General features: G+C 50.4%; 2 protein-coding genes across 2 annotated transcripts in view; both read right to left on the bottom strand.

The window, feature by feature from the left end:
* LOC147118294 (proteasome activator complex subunit 1-like) overlaps positions 1-24,360 on the bottom strand; it is a 1,298,587-nt gene that overhangs the window by 418,601 nt on the left and 855,626 nt on the right. The window lies entirely within an intron of this gene.
* LOC147118310 (N-acetyltransferase 8-like) lies at positions 3,365-4,286 on the bottom strand. Its single transcript, XM_085983710.1, has one exon. It carries the CDS (start codon positions 4,245-4,247, stop codon positions 3,528-3,530), a length of 720 nt encoding a protein of 239 aa, XP_085839836.1. The 5' UTR covers positions 4,248-4,286; the 3' UTR covers positions 3,365-3,527.

Below are 24,360 nucleotides of genomic sequence, written 5' to 3'. Positions count from 1 at the left end.
CCCATTCCTGGACTATAATGAATTTCTAGCCTTTTGGGTTTTCCAGCATGCTATCCTCTTCTTCTACTATAAATACTGACGCAAAATAATTTTACAACATATTTGCCATTTCCCCATCGTCATTGACAATATCGCCACTTTCAGATTTTAAATGGCCAACATTGCTTCTGACCACCCTTTTTTTCCTAATGTAGCTGTAAAAATTCTTCGTATTAATTTTGATAACCCTGGCAAGTTTCTTTTAATACTCCCTTGTTGTAGCTCTTGCTATCTGTTTTGTGACAATTTGGATCTCAATGTCGGTCATGTCTCCTGGGATCCCAATGCTGGTCATGTCTTCTGGGATCTCAATGTCGGTCATGTCTTCTGGGATCCCAATGTCGGTCATGTCTCCTGGAATGTCAATGCTGGTCATGTCTCCTGGAATGTCAATGCTGGTCATGGCTCCTGGGATCTCAATGTTGGTCATGTCTCCTGGGATCTCAATGTCGGTCATGTCTCCTGGGATCTCAATGTCGGTCATGTCTCCTGGGATCTCAATGTCGGTCATGTCTCCTGGGATCTCAATGCTGGTCATGTCTCCTGGAATGTCAATGTTGGTCATGGCTCCTGGGATCTCAATGTTGGTCATGTCTCCTGGGATCTCAATGTTGGTCATGGCTCCTGGGATCTCAATGTTGGTCATGGCTCCTGGGATCTCAATGTCGGTCATGTCTCCTGGGATCTCAATGCTGGTCATGTCTTCTGGGATCTCAATGTTGGTCATGTCTCCTGGGATCTCAATGCTGGTCATGTCTTCTGGGATCTCAATGCTGGTCATGGCTCCTGGGATCTCAATGTTGGTCATGGCTCCTGGGATCCCAATGTTGATCATGTCTCCTGGGATCTCAATGCTGGTCATGTCTCCTGGAATGTCAATGTTGGTCATGGCTCCTGGGATCTCAATGTCGGTCATGTCTCCTGGGATCTCAATGTTGGTCATGTCTCCTGGGATCTCAATGTTGGTCATGGCTCCTGGGATCTCAATGTTGGTCATGTCTCCTGGGATCTCAATGTTGGTCATGGCTCCTGGGATCTCAATGTTGGTCATGGCTCCTGGGATCTCAATGTCGGTCATGTCTCCTGGGATCTCAATGCTGGTCATGTCTTCTGGGATCTCAATGTTGGTCATGTCTCCTGGGATCTCAATGTTGGTCATGGCTCCTGGGATCTCAATGTTGGTCATGGCTCCTGGGATCTCAATGTCGGTCATGTCTCCTGGGATCTCAATGCTGGTCATGTCTTCTGGGATCTCAATGTTGGTCATGTCTCCTGGGATCTCAATGCTGGTCATGTCTTCTGGGATCGCAATGCTGGTCATGGCTCCTGGGATCTCAATGTTGGTCATGGCTCCTGGGATCCCAATGTTGATCATGTCTCCTGGGATCTCAATGTCGGTCATGGCTCCTGGGATCTCAATGCTGGTCATGTCTCCTGGGATCTCAATGTTGGTCATGTCTCCTGGGATCCCAATGTCGGTCATGTCTCCTGGGATCTCAATGTTGGTCATGTCTCCTGGGATCTCAATGTCGGTCATGTCTCCTGGGATCTCAATGTTGATCATGTCTCCTGGGATCTCAATGCTGGTCATGTCTCCTGGAATGTCAATGTTGGTCATGGCTCCTGGGATCTCAATGTCGGTCATGTCTCCTGGGATCTCAATGTTGGTCATGTCTCCTGGGATCTCAATGTTGGTCATGGCTCCTGGGATCTCAATGTTGGTCATGTCTCCTGGGATCTCAATGTTGGTCATGGCTCCTGGGATCTCAATGTTGGTCATGGCTCCTGGGATCTCAATGTCGGTCATGTCTCCTGGGATCTCAATGCTGGTCATGTCTTCTGGGATCTCAATGTTGGTCATGTCTCCTGGGATCTCAATGCTGGTCATGTCTTCTGGGATCGCAATGCTGGTCATGGCTCCTGGGATCTCAATGTTGGTCATGGCTCCTGGGATCCCAATGTTGATCATGTCTCCTGGGATCTCAATGTCGGTCATGGCTCCTGGGATCTCAATGCTGGTCATGTCTCCTGGGATCTCAATGTTGGTCATGTCTCCTGGGATCCCAATGTCGGTCATGTCTCCTGGGATCTCAATGTTGGTCATGTCTCCTGGGATCTCAATGTCGGTCATGTCTCCTGGGATCTCAATGTTGGTCATGTCTCCTGGGATCTCAATGTCGGTCATGTCTCCTGGAATGTCAATGTCGGTCATGGCTCCTGGGATCTCAATGTCGGTCATGTCTCCTGGGATCTCAATGTCGGTCATGTCTCCTGGGATCTCAATGTTGGTCATGTCTCCTGGGATCTCAATGTCGGTCATGTCTCCTGGAATGTCAATGTTGGTCATGTCTCCTGGAATCTCAATGTTGCTCATGGCTCCTGGCATCTCAATGTTGGTCATGTCTCCAGGGATCTCAATGTTGGTCATTGCTCCTGGAAACTGTGGGAATTAATATTGGTCATGAGTCCTTGTTGGTTCAAAGATCAAGCAAACCATCCATGACTTTGAGCTGCAGGTAACTAAGAGAGTGAATTTGTTAACCTCTCCTTTCTAAAGCCATCAATGAGGAAGTCAAACAGTGAAATCAAGAAGTGACATTCTTTTATTCTCGTGCTTCTGATACACGATTAACGCCATGTTTAGCCGAAACAAGCACCAGCACCAAGAGAACCAGTACCCCTACCAGTAGAAAGACAGTTTCAGTGTATCGCACTCAATCAGTACCAACTGGACTCTGCTTAATACAGATTAAAGTTACAGGTAATGTGTGCGATTGGCATAAAGTCAGAAAGATTCCCTTTAAGTTACCCGAGTATTCTTATCTTGATCAGGAGACATAACCCTCCCTTCAGACTCAACAAGCCGGAGTATCTCCCGCTCCCGCCTCCAATTGGTACCAGCAGCTCGAGGTGAAAGGTCGTTTGTTCTCAGATTGCTGCCTGAAATACCCAGGGTTCTTAGCGGCATTGCTTCCCAGAGTTCAGTAGTAACTAAAGACCCCTCCCCCCACCTATCCCATCTGGACCCCTCCCCCATCCATTCAGTCTACAGTCCCCTCCGCACCCATACTCTCCTACAGACTGTTCGCCCCCATCATCCAGTCTACAGGTTCCTCCTCCACCCATCCCGTCTATACTCCTCCCCACCCATCCAGTCTACAGAACCCTTCCCCACCCATCCACTCCCTACAGATCCCTCCCCCCACCCATGCTCTCCTTGCAGGCTCCACCCCCAACCATCTTCTCCCTACAGACCCCTCCCCCACCCATTCTCTCCCTGCCGTCCCTTCCCCCACCCATCCTGTCTAGACCCCTCCCCCACCCATCCTCTCCCTACAGATTCCTTTTCCCAGCCTCATTGGGTTCCAAAGGACACAGGAGCCACTGGGACATGATTGGCTGAGGGGCGGCACTGATCCCCCAGGGGTCGGCGTTTGGGGGTTGGCGGGACATCAGTTCGACCGAGGTGAAGGTTCAGTGGACGCGACTCACAGACTCAGCTTCAATTTACACACGGAGATTTTGGACAACCAGTTCAGAATCGCATGATCTGTTACAGGGCAGCCAGAACTTTGGACCTGGAAGCCCATATTCCGGTACAGGCGGATGGCCGGCTCCTGGACACTGGAGGTCTCGAGGAGGCAGGCCCGGTAACCGTGAGCCTTGGCGAAATCCAAAACCTTCTGCGTCAGCCTCCTCCCCAGTCCGTGCCGGCGGACACGCTGATCGATGGACAGTCTGAAGAGCTGGCAAGACAACGGGTCCCCGGGCTGCATCTTCACAGCCACTGTGCCCACCACTCGCCCGCCCTCCTCCTCCTCCGCCACCCAGAAGCCTTCCCCTGGCACTTTCAGGTAGTGCCCCTCGATGTCCGCCATGTCGATCCTCAGCCTCTCCCTGACGTAACCGATGTAGACCTCCCTGCACGTCAGGTACACGAGAGCCAGGAGCGCCAGGCACGTCAGACTGGCGCATGCCAGCGATGCGGTGGCGCCATAAACCGTCCCGCCGCCGGCCAAAAGCAGACACACGTTCGACGGTGAAGGCGCGGCTCGTTTGAATGCCACCGTCACCAACTCCGCCATCCCACTGGCAAAGATTCTCCTGGTGTCCCGGAAATCCCCTGGTCGGTACTGGCGGATGATGAAACTAGGCACGCGGCCAATCCCGCTCGGCCGCTCTTTGCCAACTGTCCTACGCTCGGCCATTTTGAACTCCCAGCCTGAGAAAGGAAACACAGCGGTGAGGAGGTTAGAGGTTAGAATCATACCTAGCACAAAGGAAGTTGGCTGTGGTTGTTGGAGGTCATTCATCTCAATCACATGACATCACTGCAGGAGTTCCTCAGGGCAGTGTCCTAGGCCCAACCATCTTCAGCTGTTTCATCAATGACCTTCCCTCCATCATAAGGTCAGAAGTGGGGATGTTCGCTGATGATTGCACACTGTTCAGCACCATTCGAGACTCGTCAGATACTGACGCAGTCTGTGTCCATATGCAGCAAGGCCTGGACAACATTCAGACTTGGGCTGACAAGTGGCAAGTAACATTCATAGAAACATAGAAGATGGGAGCAGGAGTAGGCCATTCGGCCCTTTGAGCCTGCTCCGCCATTCAATGAGATCATGGCTGATCATCCAAATTCAGTACCCTGTTCCTGCCTTCTCCCCATATCCCTTGATCCCTTTAGCCTTAAGAAATATATCCAACTCTTTTTTGAATATATTTAATGAACTGGCCTCCACCGCCCTCTGTGGCAGAGAATTACACAGGTTCACCACTCCCTGGGTGAAGAAATTCCTCCTCATTTCAGTCCTAAATGGCTTACCCCTTATCCTTAGACTATGACCCCTGGTTCTGGACTCCCCGGCCATCATAAACATCCTTCCTGCATCTAGTCTGTCCAGGCCTGACAGAATGTTATAAGTTTCGATGGGATCCCCTCTCAATCTTCTAAACTCCAGTGAGTATAAGCCCAATCGACACAATCTCTCCTCATACGTCATTCCTGCCATCCCAGGTATCAGCCTGGTGAATCTTCGCTGCACTCCTTCCATGGCAAGAACGTCCTTCCTCAGGTAAGGCGACCAAAACTGCACACAATACTCAAGGTGTGGTCTCACCAAGGCCCTGTACAACTGTAGCAAGACATCCTTGTTCCTGTACTCGAGCCCTCTTGCTACGAAGGCCAACATACCATTTGCCTTCTTAACCACCTGCTGCACCTGCATGCTTACCTTCAGCGACTGGTGCACAAGAACACCCAGGTCTCTTTGCACTTCCCCTTCTCCCAATCTATTGCCATTCAAATAATAATCTGCCTTCCTATTTTTGCCACCAAAGTGGATAACCTCACATTTATCCACATTATAGTGCATTTGCCATATTTCTGCCCAATCACCCAATCTGTCCAAATCGTACTGGAGTTTCACGACATCCTCCTCACAGCTTACCCTCCCACCCAGCTTTGTGTCATCTGCAAATTTGGAGATATTACATCCAATTCTCTCGTCCAGATCATTAATATATATTGTGAACAGCTGGGGTCCTAGGACCGATCCTTGCGGTACCCCACTAGTCACTGCCTGCCACTCGGAAAATGACCCGTTTATTCCAACTCTTTGCTTTCTGTCCGCCATCCAGTTCTCTATCCAAGTCAATACCTTGCCCCCAATCCCATGTGCCTTAATTTTGCACACTAATCTCTTATGTGGGACCTTATCGAAAGCCTTCTGAAAGTCCAAATACACCACATCCACTGGTTCTCCCTTATCTATTTTACCAGTTACATCCTCAAAAAATTCCAGTAGATTAGTCAAGCATGATTTACCTTTTGTAAATCCATGTTGACTTTGTCCGATCCTGTCACTGCTTAACAAGTGCTCTGCTATTACATCTTTTATAATAGATTCTAGCATTTTCCCCACTACCGATGTCAGGCTTACCGGTCTATAATTCCCCGCTTTTTCTCGACCACCTTTTTTGAATAGTCGGGTAACATTAGCTACCCTCCAATCCATGGATACTGTTCCAGAGTCTATCGAGTTCTGGAAGATGACCAGCAATGCATCTACTATTTCTAGTGCCACTTCCTTAAGTACCCTGGGATGTAGATTATCAGGCCCTGGGGATTTATCGGCCTTTAGTCCCATCAATTTTCCTAACACCATTTCCCTACAAATACTGATTTCTTTCAGTTCCACCCTTTCATCAGGCCCTATGTTCCCCGACATCTCTGGGAGGTTATTTGTGTCCTCCTTTGTGAAGAGAGAACCAAAGTATGAATTTAGTTGGTCTGCCATTTCTTTGTTTCCCATTATAAATTCCCCTGATTCTGACTGTAAGGGACCTACGCTTGACTTCGCCAATCTTTTTCTCTTCACATATCTATAAAAGCTTTTACAGTCAGTTTTTATGTTCCCTGAAAGCTTACTCTCATATTCTATTTTCCCTTTCTTAATTAATCCCTTTGTCCTCCTTTGTTGAATCCCAAACTGCTCCCAATCCTCAGGATTATTGCTTTTTCTGGCCAATTTATATGTCGTCTCCTTGGATCTTATGCTATCCCTAATTTCCCTTGTTAGCCACGGTTGAGTCACCTTTTTTGTTTTATTTTTATGCCAAACTGGGATGAACAATTTCTGTAGCTCATCCATTCGGTCTTTGAATGTTTGCCATTGCCTATCCACCGTCAACCCTTTGAGTGCCATTCCCCAATCAATCCTACCCAACTCGCTCCTCAGACCATCGTAGTTTCCTTTATTTAAATTGAGGACCCTAGTCTCTGAGTCAACTACTTCATTCTCCATCTTAATGAAGAATTCGATCATATTATGATCGCTCAGACCCAAGGGGCCTCGTACAACAAGATTGCTAATTAATCCTTTGTCGTTACATAATACACAGTCTAAGATGGCCTGATCTCTGGTTGGTTCCTCGACATATTGGTCCAGGAAACCATCCCGTAAACACTCCAGGAATTCCTCCTCCACAGTATTGTTACTAATTTGGTTGGCCCAATCTATATGTAGATTAAAGTCACCCATGATGACTGCTGTGCCCTTATTGTATGCTTCTTTAATTTCCCTTTTAATGCCATCCCCAACCTCCGCCTTACTGTTGGGAGGTCTATATACCACTCCCACTAATGTTTTTTTCCCCTTAGTATTTCTCAATTCTACCCATACAGATTCCACATCATCAGAGCTAATATCCTTCATTACAATTGTATTAATCCCTTCTTTAACCAGTAATGCTACCCCACCTCCCTTTCCTTTTTGCCTATCTTTCCTGAATATCGAATACCCCTGGATGTTGAGTTCCCAGTCTTGGCCATCCTTGAGCCACGTTTCCGTAATCCCAACAAAATCATATTCGTTTACCTCTATTTGCGCAGCCAATTCATCCACCTTATTACAAATGCTCCTCGCACCACACACGTGCCAGGCAATGGCCATCTCCAACAAACGAGACTCTAACCATCTCCCCTTGACATTCAATGGCATTACCATCGCTGAGTTCCCCACTATCAACATCCTGGGGGTTACCATTGATCAGAAACTGAACTGGACCAGCCATATAAATACTGTGGCTACAAGAGCAGGCCAGAGGCTCGGAATTCTGCGGCGAGTGTCTCACCTCCTGACTCCCCAAAGCCTTTCCACCATCCACAAGGCACAAGTCAGGAGTGTGATGGAATACTCTCCACTTGCCTGGATGAGTGCAGCTCCAACAACACTCAAGAAGCTCGACACCATTCAGGATAAAGCAGCCCGCTTGATTGGCACTCCATCCACCACCTGCAACATTCACTCCCTCCACCACCGGCGCACTGTGGCTGCAGTGTATACCATCTACAAGATGCACTGCAGCAACTCGCCAAAGCTCCTTCAACAGCACCTTCCAAACCCACGACCTCTACCACTTAGAAGGACAAGGGCAGCAGACACATGGGAACATCACCACCTACAAGTTCCCCTCCAAGCCACACACTACCCTGACTTGGACCTGTATCACCATTCCTTCACAGTCGCTGGGCCAAAATCCTGGAACTCCCTTCCTAACAGCATTGTGGGTGTACCTACACCATATGAACTGCAGCGGTTCAAGAAGGCGGCTCACCACCATCTTCTCAAGGGCAATTAGGGATGGGCACTAAATGCAGGCCTAGCCAGCGATGCCCACATCCCATCAATGAATTTAAAAAAAAGGTCAGTTGGGGAAGGGGTGGGAGTTCAGAGGTCGGGTAATGTGTCCAGGAAACAACGTCATGAATTAACACAGGGGAGCATGTTTGAGTAGGGGAGAATTTGAGGAAGAGTGATCATAAGATCATCAGGTGCAGAATATTTATGGAAAGGAACAATCAAGCATAAAAATACTTAACTGCGGGGCAGCTAATTTTAGTGAGTTGAAAAGGGATCTGGTAGATTGGAATCAAAAGTTGGTAAAACAGCGGGAGGCCTTCAAAGAGGAGATGGTTCAGGAACAGAGTAGACACATTCCCACAAGGGGGACAGGAAGGTCATCCAAAGCTAGAGCTCCCTGCAGTGACTAAAGATTTAGGGGGCAAAATTGGGGCGCTACCTTCGCTGGGGTGCTACTTTTAGCACCCGGAAAAAGTTAGCACCCCCGCGCCCGAAATTCACTTGTAGCGCCCCAAGAGGGTGCTGCGAGTAAATATCGTGGCGCCACGCTCTGCAGCATGTCACGCCGCGGTACTGCAGGTCTTCCTCCCCTTATTAGGGCCACCAGGGATCGGAGTGTTGGCAAAAGAGCCCTCTCTCTCTCTCCCCCGTCTCTCTCTCTCCCCATCTCTCTCTCTCTCCCCGTCTCTCTCTCTCTCCCCCGTCTCTCTCTCCCTCTCTACCCCGTCTCTCTCTCTCTCCCCCGTCTCTCTCTCTCCCCATCTCTCTCTCTCTCCCCGTCTCTCTCTCTCTCCCCCGTCTCTCTCTCTCTCCCCCCGTCTCTCTCTCCCTCTCTACCCCGTCTCTCTCTCTCTCCCCCCCGTCTCTCTCTCTCTCCCCCGTCTCTCTCTCTCCCTCTCCCCCGTCTCTCTCTCTCCCCATCTCTCTCTCTCTCCCCGTCTCTCTCTCTCTCCCCCGTCTCTCTCTCTCTCCCCCCCGTCTCTCTCTCTCTCTCCCCGTCTCTCTCTCCCTCTCTACCCCGTCTCTCTCTCTCTCTCCCCGTCTCTCTCTCCCTCTCTACCCCGTCTCTCTCTCTCTCCCCCCCGTCTCTCACTCTCTCTCTCTCTCACTGTCTCTCTCAATTTTCAATTCAATTCAAATCGCTTTATTGGCATGACAAGGTACATCTTATGTTGCCAAAGCATCGAAAAACATTCATGGTTGAACACATAAACACAGGTTATCCATACAGTGTATAAACAGATATATCCCTGAGTGTATAAATATACATTCATATAATTTGTATATACTCTTTTCTTATATTTAGTGGTTGTCCCTCTGTTTATGGCAAGCTGTAACATAGTGTGCCGCTAAGGTTACACAATTTCTCTCTTCCCCTAGTAGGTATGGGAGTTTTTGGTCGTCATTCAAATTTCTGAATTCCGGGCATATTTTTGTGAATTTTGGGTAGAAATTCTCCCTTATGCCCTGATATTTTCTACAAGCTGTGAGGAAGTGCATCTCTGTCTCCACCACTCCCTGACTGCAGTGAAAGCATATCCTGTCCTCTCTTGGTAGCCGGGTCTGTCTGTGTCTACCTTTTCGATCGCCAGGCTATGTTCACTAAGTCTGTACTGTGGTAAACCACTGTTAACCTGTACATGCCTGTGTGGTAAACCACTGTTAACCCTGTACAAGTCCAGGCATGTCTCAGCCCCTGGCTCCACCCCTAAGCCCGGGTATAAAGGTGACTCACCACCCTTCCCCCGAGAGCTCTTAGGATGGATTCACTAGCAGAGGCATGCTCTAGTTCTTAGTCAATAAAAGCCTACTTCATTTAAGTCCATCTCGTAGTCTTTGGTATTATTTTTCATACAGACCCCAGCATCTGCAATATTTGACCCCTTGTGACCCCACCTCATTGTTCTTTGATGTAATGTTTCCCTGACTGACCCGTTTGGACACCATTCACACCTTTGACTGCTGTGATTATCTCTCTGCCGAGGTGTGACAAATGGCAGCTGGAAAGGTTACCTGTAAACATCTGACATGATTCTCTGACTATATAAGCTGTGTCTTTATGCATTTCTCCACTTCACCTGAAGAAGGAGCAGCGCTCCGAAAGCTTGTGATTTCAAATAAAGCTGTTGGACTATCACCTGGTGTTGTGTGACTTCTTACATTTGGTATTGTTGATAGCGCATCATGTACATTGTCAAGGTTTTTCTCAGTTTGCTATCCTTTACCATGGTCAGGTAATCAGCCATGTTGTATTGTTTGTTTAGGGCCAAGTAGCAATTGAGTTTGTTTTGGGTTTTTGCTGTTTCTGCCCAATATGACAGATATTTTTCCTTTTGCTTAGTGACGATTGTGTTGGGTCGAATTCTTTGTGTTACGCTGTCACTGTCCTGTGGCTGGTTATTGTTAGTAGTGGCTTCACTGAGTCCCAGGACTAGTTGACTGAGGTTATTCTTCTTTATGGTCCTCTCTTGGCATTTCAGGGCTTCGTAATGATAGCAGTGGGGGTTGCTCATTTTTAGGTGTTTCCAAAATTTGGTGGCTTTTTTTTGGACAGTGATTATTAATGGATATTGGCCTAGTTCTGCCCTGCATGCATTGTTTACGGTTTTCCTTTGAGTCCGGAGGATACTTTTACAGAATTCTGCATGTAGGATCTCAATTGGCTGTTTGTCCCATTTTGCAGATTCTTGTTGTGTTAGCAGTCCCCACACCTCACTGCCATAGAGTGCAATTGGTTCAATTACTGATTTGAACATTTTGAGCCTCTCTCCCCATCTCTCTCTCTCTCCCCGTCTCTCTCTCTCCCCGTCTCTCTCATAGAAATATAGAAACATAGAAGATAGGAGCAGGAGTAGGCCATTCGGACCCTCGAGCCTGCTCCGCCATTCAATAAGATCATGGCTGATCATCCAAATTCAGTACCCTGTCCCTGCTTTCTCCCCATATCCCTTGATCCCTTTAGCCTTAAGAAATATATCTAACTCCTTCTTGAATATATTTAATGAACTGGCCTCCACTGCCTTCTGTGGTAGAGAATTACACAGGTTCACCACTCTCTGGGTGAAGAAATTCCTCCTCATCTCAGTCCTAAATGGCTTACCCCTTATCCTTAGACTATGACCCCTGGTCCTGGACTCCCCGGCCATCATAAACATCCTGCCTGCATCCAGTCTGTCCAGGCCTGACAGAATTTTATAGGTTTCGATGAGATCCCCTCTCAATCTTCTAAACTCCAGTGAGTATAAGCCCAATCGACACAATCTCTCCTCGTACGTCATTCCTGCCATCCCAGGTATCAGCCTGGTGAATCTTCGCTGCACTCCTTCCATGGCAAGAACATCCTTCCTCAGATAAGGCGACCAAAACTGCACACAATATTCAAGGTGCGGTCTCACCAAGGCCCTGTACAACTGCAGCAAGACATCCTTGTTCCTGTACTCGAACCCTCTTGCTACGAAGGCCAACATACCATTTGCCTTCTTAACCGCCTGCTGCACCTGCATGCTTACCTTCAGCGACTGGTGCACAATAACACCCAGGTCTCGTTGCACTTCCCCTTCTCCCAATCTATTGCCATTCAAATAATAATCTGCCTTCCTGTTTTTGCCACCAAAGTGGATAACCTCACATTTATACACATTATATTGCATCTGCCATGCTTCTGCCCAATCACCCAACCTGTCCAAATCATCCTGGAGTTTCACGACATCCTCCTCACAGCATGGCCTGATCTCTAGTTGGTTCCTCGACACAGAGGAATGGAGAGAGAGAAGAATGGGGAGAGAGAGAGGAATGGAGAGAGAGTGAGGAATGGAGAGAGAGAGAGAGGAATGGAGAGAGAGAGGAATAGAGAGAGAGAGGGAGGAATGGAGAGAGGGAGGAATGGAGAGAGAGAGGAATGGAGAGAGAGAGGAATGGGGAGTGAGAGGAATAGAGAGAGAGAGGGAGGAATGGAGAGAGGGAGGAATGGAGAGAGGGAGGAATGGAGAGAGGGAGGAATAGAGAGAGAGAGGGAGGAATGGAGAGAGGGAGGAATGGAGAGAGAGAGGAATGGAGAGAGAGAGGAATGGGGAGTGAGAGGAATAGAGAGAGAGAGGGAGGAATGGAGAGAGGGAGGAATGGAGAGAGAGAGGAATGGAGAGAGAGAGGAATGGAGAGAGAGAGGAATGGAGAGAGAGAGGAATGGGGAGAGAGGGAGGAATGGAGAGAGAGAGGAATGGAGAGAGAGAGGAATGGAGAGAGAGAGGAATGGAGAGAGAGAGGAATGGGGAGTGAGAGGAATAGAGAGAGAGAGGGAGGAATGGAGAGAGGGAGGAATGGAGAGAGGGAGGAATGGAGAGAGGGAGGAATGGAGAGAGGGAAGAACAGAGAGAGAGAGGAATGGAGAGAGAGAGGAATGGGGAGTGAGAGGAATAGAGAGAGAGAGGGAGGAATGGAGAGAGGGAGGAACAGAGAGAGGGAGGAACGGAGAGAGGGAGGAATGGAGAGAGGGAAGAATGGAGAGAGGGAGGAACGGAGAGAGGGAGGAATGGAGAGAGGGAGGAATGGAGAGAGGGAGGAATGGAGAGAGGGAAGAACGGAGAGAGAGAGGAATGGAGAGAGAGAGGAATGGGGAGTGAGAGGAATAGAGAGAGAGAGGGAGGAACGGAGAGAGGGAGGAACAGAGAGAGGGAGGAACGGAGAGAGGGAGGAATGGAGAGAGGGAAGAATGGAGAGAGGGAGGAACGGAGAGAGGGAGGAATGGAGAGAGGGAGGAATGGAGAGAGGGAGGAATGGAGAGAGGGAAGAACGGAGAGAGAGAGGAATGGAGAGAGAGAGGAATGGGGAGTGAGAGGAATAGAGAGAGAGAGGGAGGAATGGAGAGAGGGAGGAACAGAGAGAGGGAGGAACGGAGAGAGGGAGGAATGGAGAGAGGGAAGAATGGAGAGAGGGAGGAACGGAGAGAGGGAGGAATGGAGAGAGGGAAGAATGGAGAGAGGGAGGAATGGAAAGAGAGAGGGAGGAACGGAGAGAGGGAGGAATGGAGAGAGAGAGGAATGGAGAGAGGGAGGAATGGGGAGTGAGAGGAATAGAGAGAGAGGAATAGAGAGAGAGGAATGGAGAGAGAGGAATGGAGAGAGAGGGAGGAATGGAGAGAGAGAGGAATGGAGAGAGAGAGGGAGGAACGGCGAAAGGGAGGAACAGAGAGACGGAGGAATGGAGATAGAGAGGAATAGAGAGAGAGAGGGAGGAATGGAGAGAGGGAGGAATGGAGAGAGGGAGGAACGGAGAGAGGGAGAAATGGAGTGAGGGAGGAATGGAGAGAGAGAGGAATAGAGAGAGAGAGGGAGGAACGGAGACAGAGAGGAAGAGAGAGAGAGAGGGAGGAACGGAGAGAGGGAGGAATGGAGAGAGAGAGGAATAGAGAGAGAGAGGGAGGAACGGAGAGAGAGAGGAAGAGAGAGAGAGAAGGAGGAACGGAGAGAGGGAGGAATGGAGAGAGAGAGGGAGGAACGGAGAGAGGGAGGAACGGAGAGAGGGAGGAATGGAGAGAGAGAGGGAGGAACGGAGAGAGAGAGGAATAGAGAGAGAGAGGGAGGAACGGAGAGAGGGAGGAATGGAGAGAGAGAGGGAGGAACGGAGAGAGGGAGGAACGGAGAGAGGAAGGAATGGAGAGAGAGAGGAATAGAGAGAGAGAGGGAGGAACGGACAGAGAGAGGAATGGGGGAGAGAGAGGAATGGAGAGAGAGGAATGGAGAGAGGGAGGAATGGAGAGAGAGGAATGGAGAGAGGGAGGAATGGAGAGAGAGAGGAATGGAGAGAGAGGAACGGAGAGAGAGAGGAATGGAGAGTGAGAGAGGACTGGAGAGAGAGGAATGGAGAGAGGGAAGAATGGAGAGAGAGAGAGGAATGGGGAGTGAGAGAGGACTGGGGAGTGAGAGAGGAATGGAGAGAGAGGAATGGAGAGAGAGGAATGGAGAGAGAGGAATGGAGAGAGAGGAATGGAGAGGGAGGATTGGAGAGGGAGGAATGGAGAGAGGGAGGAATGGAGAGAGAGGAATGGAGAGGGAGGAATGGAGAGAGAGAGGAATGGAGAGAGAGGAATGGAGAGAGAGGAACGGAGAGAGAGGAACGGAGAGAGAGAGGAATGGAGAGAGAGGAATGGAGAGAGAGGAACGGAGAGAGAGAGGAATGGAGAGAGAGGAATGGAGAGAGAGGAATGGAGAGAGAGGAATGGAGAGAGAGGAATGGAGAGAGAGAGGAATGGAGAGAGAGGAACAGAGAGAGAGGAATGGAGAGAGAGGAATGGAGAGAGAGGAATGGAGAGGGAGGAATGGAGAGAGGGAGGAATGGAGAGAGGGAAGAATGGAGAGAGCGAGGAATGGGGGAGAGAGGACTGGGGGAGAGAGAGGACTGGGGAGTGAGAGAGGAATGGAGAGAGAGGAATGGAGAGAGGGAGGAACGGAGAGAGGGAGGAATGGAGAGAGTGAAGAATGGAGAGAGAGAGAGGAATGGGGAGTGAGAGAGGAATGGAGAGAGAGGAATGGAGAGAGAGGAATGGAGAGAGAGGAATGGGGAGAGAGGAATGGGGAGAGAGGAATGGAGAGAGAGGAATGGGGAGAGAGGAATGGAGAGAGAGGAATGGAGAGAGGGAGGAATGGAGAGAGAGAGAGGAATGGGGAGTGAGAGAGGAATGGGGAGTGAGCGAGGACTGGGGAGTGAGAGAGGAATGGAGAGAGAGGAATGGAGAGAGAGGAATGGAGAGAGAGGAATGGAGAGAGAGAGGAATGGAGAGAGAGGAATGGAGAGAGAGGAATGGAGAGAGAGGAATGGCGAGAGAGAGGAATGGAGAGAGAGGAATGGAGAGGGAGGAATGGAGAGGGAGGAATGGAGAAAGAGAGAGGAATGGGGAGAGAGGAATGGAGAGAGAGGAATGGAGAGAGGGAGGAATGGAGAGAGAGAGAGGAATGGGGAGTGAGAGAGGACTGGGGAGTGAGAGAGGAATGGAGAGAGAGGAATGGAGAGAGAGGAATGGAGAGGGAGGAATGGAGAGAGAGGAATGGAGAGTGAGGAATGGAGAGAGAGGAATGGAGAGAGAGGAATGGAGAGAGAGAGGAATGGAGAGAGAGAGGAATGGAGAGAGAGGAATGGAGAGAGAGAGGAATGGAGAGAGAGGAATGGAGAGGGAGGAATGGAGAGGGAGGAATGGAGAAAGAGGAATGGAGAGAGAGAGGAAAGGAGAGAGAGGAATGGAGAGAGAGAGGAATGGAGAGAGAGGAATGGAGAGAGAGGAATGGAGAAAGAGGAATGGAGAAAGAGGAATGGAGAGAGAGAGGAACGGAGAGAGAGGAACGGAGAGAGAGGAATGGAGAGAGAGGAATGGAGAGAGAGGAATGGAGAGAGAGGAATGGAGAGAGAGGAATGGAGAGGGAGGAATGGAGAGAGAGGAATGGAGAAAGAGGAATGGAGAGAGAGGAATGGAGAGAGAGGAATGGAGAGAGAGGAATGGAGAGGGAGGAATGGAGAGAGAGGAATGGAGAGAGAGGAATGGAGAGAGAGAGGAATGGAGCGAGAGAAATGGAGAGAGAGAGGAATGGAGAGAGAGGAATGGAGAGAGAGGAAAGGAGAGAGAGGAATGGAGAGAGAGGAATGGAGAGAGAGGAATGGAGAGAGAGGAATGGAGAGGGAGGAATGGAGAGAGAGGAATGGAGAGAGAGGAATGGAGAGAGGAATGGAGAGAGAGGAATGGAGAGAGAGGAATGGAGAGAGAGAAGAATGGAGAGAGAGGAATGGAGAGAGAGAAGAATGGAGAGAGAGGAAGGGAGAGAGAGAGGAATGGAGAGAGAGAAGAATGGAGAGAGAGGAATGGAGAGAGAGAAGAATGGAGAGAGAGGAATGGAGAGAGAGAGGAATGGAGAGAGAGGAATGGAGAGAGAGGAATGGAGAGAGAGGAATGGAGAGAGAGGAATGGAGAGTGAGGAATGGAGAGAGAGGAATGGAGAGAGAGGAATGGAGAGAGAGGAATGGAGAGAGAGCAATGGAGAGAGAGGAATGGAGAGAGAGAGGAATGGAGAGAGAGGAATGGAGAGAGAGGAATGGAGAGAGAGGAATGGAGAGAGAGAGGAATGGAGAGAGAGGAAAGGAGAGAGAGGAATGGAGAGAGAGGAATGGAGAGAGAGGAATGGAGAGAGAGAGGAATGGAGAGAGAGAAGAATGGAGAGAGAGGAATGGAGAGAGAGAGGAATGGAGAGAGAGGAATGGAGAGAGAGAAGAATGGAGAGAGAGAAGAATGGAGAGAGAGGAATGGAGAGCGAGAAGAATGGAGAGAGAGGAATGGAGAGAGAGGAATGGAGAGAGAGAGGAATGGAGAGAGAGAAGAATGGAGAGAGAGGAATGGAGAGAGAGGAATGGAGAGAGAGGAATGGAGAGAGAGAGGAATGGAGAGAGAGGAATGGAGAGAGAGGAATGGAGAGAGAGGGGAATGGAGAGAGAGAAGAATGGAGAGAGAGGAATGGAGAGAGAGGAATGGAGAGAGAGGAATGGAGAGAGAGAGGAATGGAGAGAGAGGAATGGAGAGAGAGGAATGGAGAGAGAGGGGAATGGAGAGAGAGAAGAATGGAGAGAGAGGAATGGAGAGAGAGGAATGGAGAGAGAGGAACGGAGAGAGAGGAATGGAGAGAGAGGAATGGAGAGAGAGAGGAATGGAGAGAGAGGAATGGAGAGAGGGAGGAATGGAGAGAGAGGAATGGAGAGAGAGGAATGGAGAGAGAGGAGTGGAGAGAGAGGAATGGAGAGAGAGGAATGGAGAGAGAGGAACGGAGAGAGAGGAATGGAGAGAGAGGAATGGAGAGAGAGGAATGGGGAGAGAGGAATGGGGAGAGAGGAATGGGTTGAGAGGAATGGGGAGAGAGGAATGGAGAGAGAGGAATGGAGAGAGAGGAATGGAGAGAGAGGAACGGAGAGAGAGGAACGGAGAGAGAGGAACGGAGAGAGAGGAATGGAGAGAGAGGAATGGAGAGAGAGAGGAATGGAGAGAGAGGAACGGAGAGAGAGGAATGGAGAGTGAGGAATGGAGAGTGAGGAATGGAGAGAGAGGAATGGAGAGAGAGGAATGGAGAGAGAGGAATGGAGAGGGAGGAATGGAGAGGGAGGAATGGAGAGAGAGGAATGGAGAGAGAGGAATGGAGAGAGAGGAATGGAGAGAGAGGAATGGAGAGAGAGGAACGGAGAGAGAGGAACGGAGAGAGAGGAATGGAGAGAGAGGAATGGAGAGAGGGAGGAATGGAGAGAGAGGAATGGAGAGAGAGGAATGGAGAGAGAGGAATGGAGAGAGAGGAATGGAGAGTGAGGAATGGAGAGAGAGGAACGGAGAGAGAGGAACGGAGTTAGAGGAACGGAGAGAGAGGAACGGAGAGAGAGGAACGGAGAGTGAGGAATGGAGAGTGAGGAATGGAGAGAGAGGAATGGAGAGAGAGGAATGGAGAGAGAGGAACGGAGAGAGAGGAACGGAGAGAGAGGAACGGAGAGTGAGGAACGGAGAGAGAGGAACGGAGAGAGAGGAACGGAGAGAGAGGAATGGAGAGAGAGGAATGGAGAGGGAGGAATGGAGAGAGAGGAATGGAGAGTGAGGAATGGAGAGAGAGGAATGGAGAGAGAGGAATGGAGAGAGAGGAATGGAGAGGGAGGAATGGAGAGCAAGGAATGGAGAGTGAGGAATGGAGAGAGAGGAACGGAGAGAGAGGAATGGAGAGAGAGGAATGGAGAGAGAGGAATGGAGAGGGAGGAATGGAGAGTGAGGAATGGAGAGAGAGGAATGGAGAGAGAGGAATGGAGAGAGAGGAATGGAGAGAGAGGAATGGAGAGTGAGGAATGGAGAGAGAGGAACGGAGATAGAGGAATGGAGAGAGAGAGGAATGGAGAGAGAGGAATGGAGAGAGAGGAATGGAGAGAGAGGAATGGAGAGGGAGGAATGGAGAGAGAGGAATGGAGAGAGAGGAATGGAGAGAGAGGAATGGAGAGAGAGGAATGGAGAGGGAGGAATGGAGAGAGAGAGGGAGGAATGGAGAGAGAGAGGGAGGAATGGAGAGAGAGAGGGAGGAATGGAGAGAGGGAGGAATGGAGAGAGGGAAGAATGGAGAGAGAGAGGAATGGGGGAGAGAGGACTGGGGGAGAGAGAGGACTGGGGAGTGAGAGAGGACTGGGGAGTGAGAGAGGAATGGGGAGTGAGAGAGGACTGGGGAGTGAGAGAGGACTGGGGAGTGAGAGAGGAATGGAGAGAGGGAGGAATGGAGAGAGGGAGGAATGGAGAGAGGGAGGAATGGAGAGAGGGAAGAATGGAGAGAGGGAAGAATGGAGAGAGAGAGGAATGGGAGAGAGAGGAATGGGGAGAGAGAGGAATGGAGAGAGGGAGGAATGGAGAGAGGGAGGAACGAGAGAGAGAGAGGAATGGAGAGAGGGAGGAACGGAGAGAGAGGAATGGAGAGAGAGGAATGGAGAGAGAGGAATGGAGAGAGGAATGGAGAGAGAGGAATGGAGAGAGAGGAATGGGGAGTGAGAGAGGGAGGAATGGAGAGAGAGGAATGGAGAGAGAGGAATGGAGAGAGAGGAATGGAGAGAGAGAGGAATGGCGAGAGAGGAATGGAGAGAGAGGAATGGAGAGAGAGGAATGGAGAGTGAGGAATGGAGAGAGAGAGAGATGGAGAGTGAGGAATGGAGAGAGAGAGGAATGGAGAGAGAGGAATGGAGAGAGAGGAATGGAGAGAGAGGAATGGAGAGAGGGAGGAATGGAGAGAGAGGAATGGAGAGAGAGGAATGGAGAGAGAGGAATGGAGAGTGAGGAATGGAGAGAGAGGAATGGAGAGAGAGGAATGGAGAGAGAGGAATGGAGAGAGAGGAATGGAGAGGGAGGAATGGAGAGAGAGGAACGGAGAACGAGGAATGGAGAGAGGGAGGAATGGAGAGAGAGGAATGGAGAGAGAGGAATGGAGAGAGGGAGGAATGGAGAGAGAGGAATGGAGAGTGAGGAATGGAGAGAGAGGAATGGAGAGAGAGGAATGGAGAGAGAGGAATGGAGAGAGAGGAACGGAGAACGAGGAATGGAGAGAGGGAGGAATGGAGAGAGAGGAATGGAGAGAGAGGAATGGAGAGAGGGAGGAATGGAGAGAGAGGAATGGAGAGAGAGGAATGGAGAGAGAGGAACGGAGAACGAGGAATGGAGAGAGGGAGGAATGGAGAGAGGGAGGAATGGAGAGAGAGGAATGGAGAGAAGAATGGAGAGAGGGAGGAATGGAGAGAGGGAGGAACGGAGAGAGAGGAATGGAGAGAAGAATGGAGAGAGAAAGGAATGGAGAGAGGGAGGAACAGAGAGAGAGGAATGGAGAGAGGGAGGAATGGAGAGAGGGAGGAACGGAGAGAGAGGAATGGAGAGAGAGTGAGGAATGGAGAGAGAGAGGAATGGAGAGAGGGAGGAACGGAGAGAGGGAGGAACGGAGAGAGAGGAATGGAGAGTGAGGAATGGAGAGAGAGGAATGGAGAGAGAGGAATGGAGAGAGGGAGGAATGGAGAGAGAGGAATGGAGAGAGAGAGGAATGCAGAGAGAGGAATGGAGAGAGAGGAATGGAGAGAGGGAGGAATGGAGAGAGAGGAATGGAGAGAGAGGAACGGAGAGAGAGGAAAGGAGAGAGAGGAATGGAGAGAGAGGAATGGAGAGAGAGGAATGGAGAGAGAGGAATGGAGAGTGAGGAATGGAGAGAGAGGAATGGAGAGAGGGAGGAATGGAGAGAGAGGAATGGAGAGAGAGGAATGGAGAGAGAGGAATGGAGAGAGAGGAATGGAGAGAGAGAGGAATGGAGAGAGAGGAATGGAGAGAGAGGAATGGAGAGAGAGGAATGGAGAGAGAGGAATGGAGAGAGAGAGGAAAGGAGAGAGAGGAATGGAGAGATTGAGGAATGGAGAGAGAGGAATGGATAGAGAGGATTTGAGAGAGAGGAATGGAGAGAGAGAGGAATGGAGAGAGAGGAATGGAGAGAGAGGAATGGAGAGAGAGGAATGGAGAGAGAGAGGAACGGAGAGAGAGAGGAACGGAGAGAGGGAGGAATGGAGAGAGAGGAATGGAGAGAGAGGAAGGGAGAGAGGGAGGAATGGAGAGAGAGGAATGGAGAGAGAGGAATGGAGAGAGAGGAATGGAGAGAGAGAGGAATGGAGAGAGAGGAATGGATAGAGAGGAATGGAGAGAGAGGAATGGAGAGAGAGGAATGGAGAGAGAGGAATGGAGAGAGAGAGGAATGGAGAGAGAGGAATGGAGAGAGGGAGGAATGGAGAGAGGGAGGAATGGAGAGAGAGGAATGGAGAGAGGGAGGAATGGAGAGAGAGGAATGGAGAGAGAGGAATGGAGAGTGAGGAATGGAGAGAGAGAGGAATGGAGAGAGAGGAATGGAGAGAGAGGAATGGAGAGAGAGGAATGGAGAGTGAGGAATGGAGAGTGAGGAATGGAGAGAGAGGAATGGAGAGAGAGGAATGGAGAGAGAGGAATGGAGAGAGAGAGGAATGGAGAGAGAGGAATGGAGAGAGGAATGGAGAGAGAGGAATGGAGAGAGAGGAAGGGAGTGTGAGGAACGGAGAGAGAGGAACGGAGAGAGAGGAACGGAGAGAGAGGAACGGAGAGAGAGGAACGGAGAGAGAGGAACGGAGAGAGAGGAATGGAGAGGGAGGAATGGAGAGAGGGAGGAATGGAGAGAGAGGAATGGAGAGAGGGAGGAATGGAGAGAGAGGAATGGAGAGAGAGGAATGGAGAGTGAGGAATGGAGAGAGAGAGGAATGGAGAGAGAGGAATGGAGAGAGAGGAATGGAGAGAGAGGAATGGAGAGTGAGGAATGGAGAGAGAGGAATGGAGAGAGAGGAATGGAGAGAGAGGAATGGAGAGAGAGAGGAATGGAGAGAGGGAAGAATGGAGAGAGAGAGGAATGGGAGAGAGAGGAATGGGGAGAGAGAGGAATGGAGAGAGGGAGGAACGGAGAGAGAGAGAGGAATGGAGAGAGGGAGGAACGGAGAGAGAGGAATGGAGAGAGAGGAATGGAGAGAGGAATGGAGAGAGAGGAATGGAGAGAGAGGAATGGGGAGTGAGAGAGGGAGGAATGGAGAGAGAGGAATGGAGAGAGAGGAATGGAGAGAGAGGAATGGAGAGAGAGAGGAATGGAGAGAGAGGAATGGAGAGAGAGGAATGGAGAGAGAGGAATGGAGAGTGAGGAATGGAGACAGAGAGGAATGGAGAGTGAGGAATGGAGAGAGAGAGGAATGGAGAGAGAGGAATGGAGAGAGAGGAATGGAGAGAGAGGAATGGAGAGAGAGGAATGGAGAGAGGGAGGAATGGAGAGAGAGGAATGGAGAGAGAGGAATGGAGAGAGAGGAATGGAGAGAGAGGAATGGAGAGAGAGGAACGGAGAACGAGGAATGGAGAGAGGGAGGAATGGAGAGAGAGGAATGGAGAGAGAGGAATGGAGAGAGGGAGGAATGGAGAGAGAGGAATGGAGAGAGAGGAATGGAGAGAGAGGAACGGAGAACGAGGAATGGAGAGAGGGAGGAATGGAGAGAGGGAGGAATGGAGAGAGAGGAATGGAGAGAAGAATGGAGAGAGGGAGGAATGGAGAGAGGGAGGAACGGAGAGAGAGGAATGGAGAGAAGAATGGAGAGAGGGAGGAATGGAGAGAGGGAGGAACAGAGAGAGAGGAATGGAGAGAGGGAGGAATGGAGAGAGGGAGGAACGGAGAGAGAGGAATGGAGAGAGAGTGAGGAATGGAGAGAGAGAGGAATGGAGAGAGGGAGGAACGGAGAGAGGGAGGAACGGAGAGAGGGAGGAACGGAGAGAGAGGAATGGAGAGTGAGGAATGGAGAGAGAGGAATGGAGAGAGAGGAATGGAGAGAGAGGAATGGAGAGAGGGAGGAATGGAGAGAGAGGAATGGAGAGAGAGAGGAATGCAGAGAGAGGAATGGAGAGAGAGGAACGGAGAGAGGGAGGAATGGAGAGAGAGGAATGGAGAGAGAGGAATGGAGAGCGAGAAGAATGGAGAGAGAGGAATGGAGAGAGAGGAATGGAGAGAGAGAGGAATGGAGAGAGAGAAGAATGGAGAGAGAGGAATGGAGAGAGAGGAATGGAGAGAGAGGAATGGAGAGCGAGAGGAATGGAGAGAGAGGAATGGAGAGAGAGGAATGGAGAGAGAGGGGAATGGAGAGAGAGAAGAATGGAGAGAGAGGAATGGAGAGAGAGGAATGGAGAGAGAGGAATGGAGAGAGAGAGGAATGGAGAGAGAGGAATGGAGAGAGAGGAATGGAGAGAGAGGGGAATGGAGAGAGAGAAGAATGGAGAGAGAGGAATGGAGAGAGAGGAATGGAGAGAGAGGAACGGAGAGAGAGGAATGGAGAGAGAGGAATGGAGAGAGAGAGGAATGTAGAGAGAGGAATGGAGAGAGGGAGGAATGGAGAGAGAGGAATGGAGAGAGAGGAATGGAGAGAGAGGAGTGGAGAGAGAGGAATGGAGAGAGAGGAATGGAGAGAGAGGAACGGAGAGAGAGGAATGGAGAGAGAGGAATGGAGAGAGAGGAATGGGGAGAGAGGAATGGGGAGAGAGGAATGGGTTGAGAGGAATGGGGAGAGAGGAATGGAGAGAGAGGAATGGAGAGAGAGGAATGGAGAGAGAGGAATGGAGAGAGAGGAACGGAGAGAGAGGAACGGAGAGAGAGGAACGGAGAGAGAGGAATGGAGAGAGAGGAATAAGAGAGAGAGGAATGGAGAGAGAGGAACGGAGAGAGAGGAATGGAGAGTGAGGAATGGAGAGTGAGGAATGGAGAGAGAGGAATGGAGAGAGAGGAATGGAGAGAGAGGAATGGAGAGGGAGGAATGAGAGGGAGGAATGGAGAGAGAGGAATGGAGAGAGAGGAATGGAGAGAGAGGAATGGAGAGAGAGGAATGGAGAGAGAGGAACGGAGAGAGAGGAACGGAGAGAGAGGAATGGAGAGAGAGGAATGGAGAGAGGGAGGAATGGAGAGAGAGGAATGGAGAGAGAGGAATGGAGAGAGAGGAATGGAGAGAGAGGAATGGAGAGTGAGGAATGGAGAGAGAGGAACGGAGAGAGAGGAACGGAGTTAGAGGAACGGAGAGAGAGGAACGGAGAGAGAGGAACGGAGAGTGAGGAATGGAGAGTGAGGAATGGAGAGAGAGGAATGGAGAGAGAGGAATGGAGAGAGAGGAACGGAGAGAGAGGAACGGAGAGAGAGGAACGGAGAGAGAGGAACGGAGAGTGAGGAACGGAGAGAGAGGAACGGAGAGAGAGGAACGGAGAGAGAGGAATGGAGAGAGAGGAATGGAGAGGGAGGAATGGAGAGAGAGGAATGGAGAGTGAGGAATGGAGAGAGAGGAATGGAGAGAGAGGAATGGAGAGAGAGGAATGGAGAGGGAGGAATGGAGAGCAAGGAATGGAGAGTGAGGAATGGAGAGAGAGGAACGGAGAGAGAGGAATGGAGAGAGAGGAATGGAGAGAGAGGAATGGAGAGGGAGGAATGGAGAGTGAGGAATGGAGAGAGAGGAATGGAGAGAGAGGAATGGAGAGAGAGGAATGGAGAGAGAGGAATGGAGAGTGAGGAATGGAGAGAGAGGAACGGAGATAGAGGAATGGAGAGAGAGAGGAATGGAGAGAGAGGAATGGAGAGAGAGGAATGGAGAGAGAGGAATGGAGAGGGAGGAATGGAGAGAGAGGAATGGAGAGAGAGGAATGGAGAGAGAGGAATGGAGAGGGAGGAATGGAGAGAGAGAGGGAGGAATGGAGAGAGAGAGGGAGGAATGGAGAGAGAGAGGGAGGAATGGAGAGAGGGAGGAATGGAGAGAGGGAAGAATGGAGAGAGAGAGGAATGGGGGAGAGAGGACTGGGGGAGAGAGAGGACTGGGGAGTGAGAGAGGACTGGGGAGTGAGAGGAATGGGGAGTGAGAGAGGACTGGGGAGTGAGAGAGGAATGGGGAGGAGAGGAGGAATGGAGAGAGGAGGAATGGAGAGAGGGAGGAATGGAGAGAGGGAGGAATGGAGAGAGATGGAGAGAATGGAGAGAGAGGAATGGAGAGAGAGGAATGGGAGAGGAGAGGAATGGAGAGAGAGGAATGGAGAGTGAGGAATGGAGAGAGAGAGAGATGGAGAGTGAGGAATGGAGAG

The sequence above is a fragment of the Somniosus microcephalus genome, chromosome 4 (genome assembly GCF_052327205.1).
Source record: "Somniosus microcephalus isolate GS21.2 chromosome 4, FLI_Smic_1.0, whole genome shotgun sequence".
NCBI lineage: Eukaryota > Metazoa > Chordata > Chondrichthyes > Squaliformes > Somniosidae > Somniosus > Somniosus microcephalus.
This window is presented reverse-complemented; position numbering and strand designations above follow the sequence as displayed.